This window comes from Papaver somniferum, chromosome 5 (genome assembly GCF_003573695.1).
Source record: "Papaver somniferum cultivar HN1 chromosome 5, ASM357369v1, whole genome shotgun sequence".
Taxonomy (NCBI): domain Eukaryota; kingdom Viridiplantae; phylum Streptophyta; class Magnoliopsida; order Ranunculales; family Papaveraceae; genus Papaver; species Papaver somniferum.
In genome coordinates, this window is record NC_039362.1 from 16,541,143 (window position 1) to 16,551,383 (window position 10,241).

The following is a 10,241-nucleotide window of genomic DNA, read 5'->3' on the forward strand; positions in this document are numbered from 1 at the left end:
ATTGGAAGTACAACCTTTGGTTGTTGATTGATAGTGATTGACCCTTGGACATTGGTCTTTGGTACCGTCCAAGTTATCTCTCTTTGATAAAGACTCGCAGATTTCTATTTGCTTGAGTAAAGATCAAATCGAGAGACTGAGATAATAACCCCTTGAGATACTTTTTATCTAGATTGAGTCTGACTGTCTAGTTGATTCTCTAGCAAAGTATTTCAGAGTGAGTCCATACACATTGCTAAGAGAAATATTGGGTGTTGTTGTTAGACCCCCGCTTTTTCAGTTCTCAGTGTAAGAGATGACCGGATTGTATGAGCGACTTTGCAAGGTAAACGACTGAGGATTCTGGAGGTGACTTATCCGCAAAGAGACTTCGCAACATAAGATTATATATATATATATGGTCTTACAAATCAAGAAATATATTTCCAGAAGTAAAGTACATATTCCAAATAAGTAAAAAAAAAAAAAGGCTCGAGAAAGTACAGATTACGTACAGATTTTTAAACCGGAAATGGGGGAAGGAAATAAAGAATCGTGGAGGTGAACTCATTTTCTTAATTTAAGATATTAAACGCGTACAAACTCCCTTTAAACTTATTTGTAGTATATATTTTTCTGAATTTTATATGGCGACCACGCGTATAATTTTGGAACACATTTCTAATTTAATGGAGTGTCCAATATTAGTTGTTTACCCGATAGAACAAAAAACAAAACAGGGGATATCCCTACGATATCTATGATCAAGCCAGTTTTAACATACATCGAACCAGAAGTAGTTGATAAGTATTCGGGACACATTTTGTACGATATTAAAAATTAAAAATGAACCAACATCAAGGCCCGTGCCGTTACAGCACGGGTTAAGGGCTAGTATTCCATAAAATAACTTAGACCCTTCCCTTTAGATAAGACAAACACTAGGTTAGTTAACTAGTTTTTTTTTTTGTCAAGCCATTCAATTAGACTTGAATAGATGATTCCTCCAATTGATAAGTCTAACTAAGATCATATTTAACTTAGTTTCTCTTATCCGCAATCATATGGACTAAGAAAATGATCCCGTAATATTTGTTAAGCCAACAACAATATATACAAACCAAAAGAAATTGAATTGTCATTGTTTTTCTCAACTGGAAGCAATTGAAATAAATATAATTATTGTAAGCACCGCAATTACGGGATGTTAGGATTTCAGTCTTTCCTGTTTTAGTGTGTGATCTATATTTACGTGTTTTAGGCTTCAGAACGAAGGAAAAGACAACTGCTATTTTATCAAGATCATCATCAAGTTCTTCTAGAATTGTTACCACATCTTCAAAGCCGAGTCAGCCTGATTTGTTCTGCATCTGCTGGCATTTAAAGACCGATTCAGATTACCGCTGTTACTTGAGACACTTTGGTTACTGAGACACTATGGTTACTCTTTGGCTACTGTTTATACTAGTTGGGTCGTTGTTATCTTGATTCCATCAGACAATCTAAACTTAAAAAATTCCAGTTCATGTTACTTACATATTCTGATGAACGTTGGATTGGATTCGTTCCAGTCACTGCTTTGTGCTTTGACACATTTTGGTTTTGTTTTCAAAATCAGTTTGGCCCTAATTGTTTGTTCCTCTCCTTTGCAAGAGAGGGTCCCCTGGAACCGTACTTAGATCTATAGGAATAGAATTGATATGCAAAAAATGGTGGAGATACTATAATTCATACGAATGTCTTGTGATCTTGAAAAATCTCTCTAAGATAGCATGTTTTCAATAAAAATAGACACCTCTTGAGCTAAATTATAGCGTTCGAGTCTTTTCGAGTGTGTATTTTTCGAATGTACACTCGAAACTGCTCTAAGTAGACAAATCTTGTTTATGAGGCCTAGATTTCAAAATTTTGCTAAAATATCAAGATCATCTGGATCTATAGACCAACATGTCCTGATCATTAGCATGTTTCCAATAAAAATAGAAACCTGTTGATCTAAATTATAGCGTTCGAGTCTTTTCGAGTGTGTATTTTTCGAATGTACACTCGAAACTGCTCTAAGTAGAAAAATCTTGTTTATGAGGCCTAGATTTCAAAGTTTTGCTAAAATATCAAGATCATCTGGATCTATAGACCAACATGTCCTGATCATTAGCATGTTTCCAATAAAAATAGAAACCTGTTGATCTAAATTATAGCGTTCGAGTCTTTTCGAGTGTGTTCCTAAATAGGATTTTTATATAATCCACTGAGGTTAGCTTATTTTACGGGAAAAAAAAGACGCCCTCAAAGTTTTTTACCTTGCCTAAAATGAAGTCAAAGCTTTGACTAGGGCCCATATCGAGGGACCAAAACCCAAAATAAGTAACTGAGAATTAGAATTTTTCTATTCATTTGGCGACTGGGATTCCGTTCTTTGGATTCATTTCTTCATTCATCTGAGTTCTTCATTTGTAGGTATTTCTCATCATCTTCATCCTTGTTTTCCCTTCTGCTAACCTTAATATTGATTGATTGTGTAGAATTAAACCCTAGTTTAAACGCCTCTCTGGTTAATACATCTCTTACCAATTTTTCATTTTATACAATACATTTGTTACTCTAGGATTGCATTTGCTAATGGAACCAACCAATTTTGATGAACTTGAAGTTGTTGATGCAAAACCTTTACGGAGCCTTCCTCCTGATGTATCCCCATTTGGAACCTATATTCCTCTATCAAACCCCCAAATCCCAATTCAAAAACCATCAATGAATAATAAGGTTGGGGTATCAAAAGCCTCTCCAATGGATGTTAAATCATGTCATGCCAATGCAAACAATGGGGATGATAACAACAGTGTATCAAGTAATGGAGAAAAGAAGCCAAGGCTTAGTAGACCTACTAAGAAAGTAAAACTCAGTGAAGAAGTTAGGTTATTGTCCCTAGAAGGTGATAGGGAATCGGTATCGAAGGTTTTGATCAAATTTGATGCACTCAGAAGAAGGCTTGTTCAACTTGAGCCTGAACCGAGTAAGCGACCAGATTTGAAAGTGGGGACAATAATGATGAATAATGGGTTAAGGACGAATGCCAGGAAGAGGATTGGAAATGTTGCAGGAGTTGAAATTGGAGATATATTCTTTTTTAGGATTGAACTGTGCATGATTGGATTACATACTCAAACCATGGCTGGAATTGATTATATGAATGTAACATATGATCAAGTGCAAGAACCTGTTGCGGTAAGCATTGTCTCGTCTGGAGGATATGAAGATGATGATGGAGACGGTAAAACATTGATTTATACCGGGCAAGGTGGTAATGTCTCAGTTGATCAAAAGCTTGAAGGGGGGAATCTTGCATTGGAGAGAAGTGTGCACAGGGGTAATGAAGTTAGAGTTATTCGAGGTGTGAAGGATGTTGAGAGTCGAAAATCTAAAGTGTATATATATGATGGGCTTTATAGAATTGAAAAGTCGTGGACAGAAAAAAGCAAAATGGGTGCCGCTGTTTTCAAATATAAATTGGTGAGAATACCTGGACAACGCGAAGCGTTCACTATTTGGAAATCAATTCAAACATGGAGGGATAACATTGGTTGTCGTCCTGGTCTTTTATTAATGGACATAACCTCAGGAGCAGAAAAAATACAGGTTTCTCTTGTAAATGAGATTGATGGTGATAAAAGGTCTCCTCGGTTTATTTATTTTAAAGGTCTCAAGTTTTCAAAAACTATGAAGCCTTTGGTTGGCTGCAATTGTCAAGGTACATGCCTTCCAGGTTCCAATTGCTCTTGTATTAAGGTGAATGGAGGTGATACCCCACACGCCAATGGGGTTCTTGTGGTTCAAAAATCTGTGGTACATGAGTGCGGTCCTTCTTGTTCATGTTACCCTGGTTGCTCCAACCAAGTGTCGCATAACGGTTTGAAAGTTCGTTTGGAGGTATTTAAGACCAAGGAAAAGGGCTGGGGCCTCCGGTCTTGGGATCCTATACGTGCAGGTACGTTCATTTGTGAATATGCAGGTGAAGTTATAGATGCGGATGCCAAAGGAGCAGATGTAGATGATGAATATACCTTTACCGCGATCAATGCAGGAGACTACTCGAGTGAGTGGAATTATGTGCCTGAGCTAATAGAAGAAGAGAAGCCTGTGGATCTGAATGAGAAATTCAAGCCTTCATCACCCACAATGATCAGTGCAAAGAATATGGGTAATGTAGCTCGTTTCATGAACCATAGCTGCTCTCCAAATGTCTTTTGGCAGCTTGTCTTACATGGCCAAAATAAGGATTCCTTTCCACACATCATGTTTTATGCTATTAAACATATTCCTCCAATGACAGAGTTGACATATGATTATCTGAAATGCGGGAAAGAGAAGCGATGCTTCTGTGGATCCGCAAACTGCAGAAGTTTTTTCGGCTAGGAGTTTTGCAGAACAGAAAATTAGTGATGAAAGAGTGATTTAGGATGTCCTTTTTACAATTCAAGATTTTTAAAATCTCCAATTTTGCTAACTTCTTGAACTGTTATGAAGATATACTTTCTGAATTGTGTTTCCTCTGCCTTCATTGACTGGTTTGATTAGTTATGTTATTATGCATCTTATCTGTGCTGGAATGTTTTGTTTGTTTTTGTAGCGAGCTCTAGTTCAAGTAAGAAACTGTATCTTGCTGCAACATTTTTTGAGCAGTAGACATGAAAATAACCCAACTAATCAATTACCTGCCTTTTCCATTTACTTTTATTTTTGCCTACCTTACTCTACCGTCTTAAACTATCTTTTCAACAAACTGATGCATAGTTACTTATACTGGAAAGTTACAAAGCAGTTGTGTTGCTGAAGTACATTACATGTTTGGCGTATTGTACAGTTAATGGAAATACAATGCAGTATGAGGATATCTCTTCCTATGAAACAGAAATGCCAAGGTAACTAAAAGAAGTCTTTAGACACGGTAGCTAAAGTATTGAATAACGTATGCATTTAGGTTGTAATTTTGCTTCCTCTAGGTGCCATATATGCACTATAAATTGGGGAAGAAGATAGAGGACCTACGCTTAACTCCATCACCTCCATAGTTTTACAAACGATAGCGGTTAAAGAATACAAATCGAAGATGAAGTATTTGGTTGTGTTTGCATCTCTTGTTTTGGTTCTGCACGAAGTCCATGTTCTCTCCATGGCTGCTTGTCCAGCATCAGATGATGAACCTTGTCCAGCGCCAGTACCTGATCCACCCACGCCTGCACCTTCCCCGGGGCCAAAGCCTAAGCCGGGGCCTAAGCCTAAGCCAGGGCCTAAGCCTAAGCCGGGGCCTAAGCCTAAGCCTTCCCCTTCTCCTACACCTATTCCTCCCCCTACTCCTACTGGTCCCTGTCCTACACCTGATTCCCCCCCTACTCCTGGCCCCACACCTTCACCTACACCAGCCCCTACACCAGCTCCTGCACCTTCCCCTACCCCTGCGCCCGGCCCGCCTTGCAATGACCCTATCGAATTTTATCCTTGCGTTGAATTGTGGATCCATCCGACCATTGCCGGGGCTGCTGTCTGTTGCCAGGCGATACACAAACATCAGGATTGCCTTTGCGAATTTTTGGCGAATCCTAAAGTGAAACCGTTTGTATTACCTCATACTGGAGCGATCTTAGGATGGTTATGTCATTTTAAGTTTCCAAAGTGCGAATGCCATTAAGAGACCGTATGTGCTCTTGTTACCTGCATTTATACATATTCAGAATAAAAGCCCGAGAAAGATCATTGCTATAAGATCTACGGTGCGAGTTGCATACGAGATAATGATGATATAATATACATTTTCTCCTTGGTTACATCATGAGGTTTCTGCCTGTTTCTTGCTGTAAAAATTTCATATTATGAGTTTTCAGGGTTCCAAGTTATGACCAGTAACCCAGTGGTTCACCTTGGAGGCATTCAGATGTAATTATTATAAAAAATAAAAATAAAAGATTGAATAATACAAAGTACTGATGATGATATACATAATCTTCTACAATCACAGTGAAGGAAGGCACTTCATATCTACTAGTCCTTCAAAATTAAGTTTCGTGGAAAGTTTACATGATATACTACTTGCAAGAAGAAAAAAATAGGGAATTTAAAAAAGAACCCGGATTTATTCAGCATCATGACCGTCTGTTCGTGATACACAGTCACTGCTAGTTTCCCACCGCGGAGTGAAATCCTAGAAAACTTTGCGTAAACAGAGAGCTTTGCAGAAAAGGTGCTGGTTAACCCAGATCACAACATCTCTCTCGTGAATCTCGTTTGCCCACCTGCCAGAGTGTTAGAGCAGGAAAAAACAAACAGATCAGGCTGAAGCAGTAGGAGATGGATGGAACGCTGTACCACATGCGATCCATGGTCTCTTCCTTCCACACGGGAGTATACAAGGCGGAACCTTTTCCCACTCCCTCTTAGAAAAATCATAGGTAACCACGCGGTTCATCTGCCTCGACCTCAAGGACAGCATGATCACACCTTTATTACCTAAACAAGTCATCTTAATGTGCTTCCCGTAAAATTCCAAGCACATAAAATTTGGCATTCTGTCAACCTCCTTCCACAAGAGCGTCATCTTCTGAAGCTCCCATATGCACACGCATGTGGCTGCATTCTTTGTCTGCAGACCAACAAGCATGACCTTGCCCCCGCACTCTGCAAGTGTGTGATCCGACAGGTGGGGCGGCGCCGGAACAGCATACTGCTTCCACACTCCGTTATCCGTGTCGTAAGACACAATACCTTCCGGGTCAGCACGCATGAAGTACAGCGAACTATCAATGGACAAGGTTTGGGATCGGAAGTTTAAGAACAGTGGAAGCTTGATGCTTGAAGGCATGCCTCCAGGCTTGGTCCAAGTGTTCTTCCCTGAGTCATAAACCTCATGCTCCCCATCAGATCCCAACCAGAGGATCTTGTACCCCTCAGTGGTCGAATTCCTGTTCACAGTCATCCCCACGGCTATACGGGACCACACACTTACTGGCCTTGCAGGCAGTTCCTTGAACGACTGAGTCAAAGGGTTGCACACAAAGAAGTTCTTGTGCCCAATGTCCAAAAAACAAACAAGACCACCAGCTGAAGCCACTGGGAGCGAGATCACCTTCTCAGGTAAATTGGATATGGAAGGATGCTGCCATTTCTTCGTGGAAGGATCAAATATGGCTCCACTGTTTTCATGCTCGTGAGTGATTGTGTAGAACCATGGTTTCTCTTTTGGGACTTCAGAATAACGTCGAGAGAAACTGGGAGAGTCCACCAAGAGATTCCATTTCCTGCAAACTGATCTGAAGCGAAAAATTGTGGCAACAGGAAGTCTTGCAATAACAGCTTCAAAGAGGTCCTCAGGAAATTCTTTCCAAATTCGGTGTTCCATTATCTCGGTCAAACTAGCAGGTTCTGGCATTTTGTCACGGTATCGTTCTTTCCGGGGTTTTTTGGCAGGTGGAAGAGACATGAGAGGCTGCACCATCTTGAAATTGCCAGATTTTCTTTCCTTCATTACAAGATCATAGCAACCATCACGCACCGAGCTGTTATCAAGGTCAAGCAAGCACCAACTGTGCAAAGAGAAGAAAAGAAAAGGCAAAATTCAGAAACCCCAACTTGAGTATATAGCAGCAGAGGTCAACCAAGGATATCTCCTGAATGATATTGTAAGAAACCTAATAAATCAGTTCTAGACCAAGAACTGTCACCAACTAAATACAAGACGACATCTACAAATCCAGCATCCGGAATATACACGTGGTAAATCCAAAGCAGGACTGCAACATGTAATGCATGTTTCAGACTACTACAGACTTGGTGTAACCCTAGTATAATTCGTGGGGAGCTGCATTAACCCCCTCTTATATGTAGTGTTTATGAGCATAAGCATGACATCGTAAGCATAATAGAAAGATAAAAGAACAACTGTTTGAGTTACGTGCATGAGAAAGTTGTCAAAATCTGTGCATTGGAAATGGAGAAAATCCATAATACCGAAAACAAGTTAGGTTTTCTTTTTTCCTGATATGCAACATGAAATGATATTACCAGGACATATAAAGTAGAACCCAAACTAAATTGCGGGTTTCTGACACTTCCGAAGACGACATAAAAGACGCACAATATAGAACAACAGCACACGCAGAAGCAAATAAATAACACAATGAACAGTAGTTTAATTGACACAGTAAATCATCACCCAGGAGTAGAAGAAGAAGAAGTTGCAGAGCAACGTAAACATACAGACAAGCTTTTATTTTAAACTTTAAAATGTCAAACCATTGAGAAGCTCACTTATGAAGGATAGCATAACGTCCATTACAAACAAACATTTATCAATTAAACAACTCTTCTGTATGTTACTTGCTTACTTATGGTTGGAAGACGAAACTAACACATTACCTAATTGAAAAATAACAAATAACAAATTTTGTATCAAATCAAAGTTTACCAATTTCAATTTCGTAAAGTAAACCAAATGAACAAACACACAATACCAAAAGGTCATGAACTTGGACTAAATTTCTAATGAACTAATCACATTCCCTAACAAATAGCTTTGATTTTCAGCCCAATTCACATGAATAACACACCAACGGAAGCCAGATACAACTAACCCATACGAGAAAGACTAGAATTTCAGAAATCTCAAACATAGAAAATCAGACAGTAGAATATGAACAAACAAAATCAAACAACACCAATGAAAACAGAACAACAAGCTAACAAAATACCTAATTTCCACCTAAAACAACCTAAAGAAGCAATCAAACTCCTCATTTAAATGAAAAAAAAACCCCTCAAAATTAGATTTTGATGAAATCATGAATATGGTTATCTCCTGATAAAAAATTAACAGCTTGTGTTTCTCTTAAAATTGCTGTTCGACTTACAAAACTGATGCTTTTTTTTTTTTGGATAGAGTAAACCTAGAAAACCAGAAACATAGAAACAAGAGAAAGAGGTAGACCTGTGTTGGTATTGGTGTTGTGGGGTTTGAAGGTGGTGGTGGTGGTAGTGGTGAAGAGGAGGAGGAGGTGGAGGAAAACCGTAGAGTTCCCAAAGCTCCTGAACTTGTCCGATAAATTGCCTTAGCATGGCCAAGCACTCCATGCGGCATCTCCCACTTGTTCTTATTTCTTCTATACTAGAAGAGGAGAAGAGAAGAAGACTTTGATAATTTTATTTTACTGCTACTACCCACTCTTCTATTTCCACATCATCATCATCATTTCATTCATTCATTTCATTTACAATCAAATGCCCCAAAGAGAAAAAAGCAAAGTAAAAGTGGAAGAGAGACTCTAAAATCTAAATCCAAATTTATTCCTTATATTGACTAGAGTAGAGAGATATGTTTATTCACTCACTCTCACTTTTTAGTAAAGTAGTTCAGTTGCTCTAATTCTTTCGTTCTTTTTACCTTGGTGTCCTTGCCGATGTGCATTACACACTTTGTTCTTTTTACATACTTGGAATTGTGCTTTTCTTTTTCACTAACTAGATCCTCCGGGAAATCATCCGCTAATCTCTTCCCGTAATGGGATAATCCGGGAAAATTTCCCTAATCTCTTCCAGTAATGGGATAATCCGGGAAGGAAGAGTACCGAAATTCATATAAAAAACTTCTTATAAGCTATATGAAACTGAAAAATTACCAATATAGTAATTATGGTTTATCTTAGATAGTAAATGTCATTATATTTACAAGCTCTAAATTATGCGCAAATCTTTAGATATCTAGATTATGTGCAGATCTTTAGATATGTATGATTAAGATTTGTGCAGAAAACGTAGTTGAGATAAGGAGATAACCGACGATGCCTACTATAGTGTTTCTGAACGTAGTTGAGATAAGGAAATCATCTGATAATCCCTTCGCTTAATCTGATAATTCAGGAACGATATCCAAATTCATAAACGACAAGGAAAATACTTTGTCTTACATGAATTTTTGGTGTCCTCCTGAATAACTGGTACTCTTATTAGTAATAATGAAATTGTTGGTTATTATATTATAAAATTTATTGCTTGTCTAAATATTTTTTTTGTTGTTGAAGAAATAGAAGCAAGAACTCTTAATTTCGTATACTCCGTAGAGACTTACATCAATCACATTAAAATTGAAATATTTAAAGGAACACAAATTTTGTATTCAAAGATACACCAAAAGTATTAGATCCATGTAGTCTGTTAAGGAAGTTGACGATGTTTGAAGGATGGCTTGAAATTTCTGATTCCACCCTTTGAATTTTTAT

The 10,241-nt window shown here is 38.3% G+C and overlaps 3 protein-coding genes across 3 annotated transcripts; 2 read left to right on the top strand and 1 right to left on the bottom strand.

Moving 5' to 3' along the window:
- The first annotated feature begins 2,329 nt into the window (after positions 1-2,329).
- Positions 2,330-4,604, top strand: LOC113281066 (histone-lysine N-methyltransferase, H3 lysine-9 specific SUVH1-like). Its single transcript, XM_026529710.1, has 2 exons — positions 2,330-2,436; positions 2,585-4,604. Exon 2 carries the CDS (start codon positions 2,599-2,601, stop codon positions 4,390-4,392), a length of 1,794 nt encoding a protein of 597 aa, XP_026385495.1. The 5' UTR covers positions 2,330-2,436; positions 2,585-2,598; the 3' UTR covers positions 4,393-4,604.
- A 482-nt stretch (positions 4,605-5,086) lies between these two features.
- Positions 5,087-5,665, top strand: LOC113278800 (alpha carbonic anhydrase 8-like). Its single transcript, XM_026527546.1, has one exon. It carries the CDS (start codon positions 5,087-5,089, stop codon positions 5,663-5,665), a length of 579 nt encoding a protein of 192 aa, XP_026383331.1.
- A 255-nt stretch (positions 5,666-5,920) lies between these two features.
- LOC113281067 (F-box only protein 6-like) lies at positions 5,921-9,286 on the bottom strand. The gene is made up of 2 exons (XM_026529711.1): positions 8,954-9,286; positions 5,921-7,553 (listed from the first exon to the last, which is right to left on the bottom strand). Exons 1-2 carry the CDS (start codon positions 9,094-9,096, stop codon positions 6,302-6,304), a joined length of 1,395 nt encoding a protein of 464 aa, XP_026385496.1. The 5' UTR covers positions 9,097-9,286; the 3' UTR covers positions 5,921-6,301.
- Between the last annotated feature and the right edge of the window lie 955 nt (positions 9,287-10,241).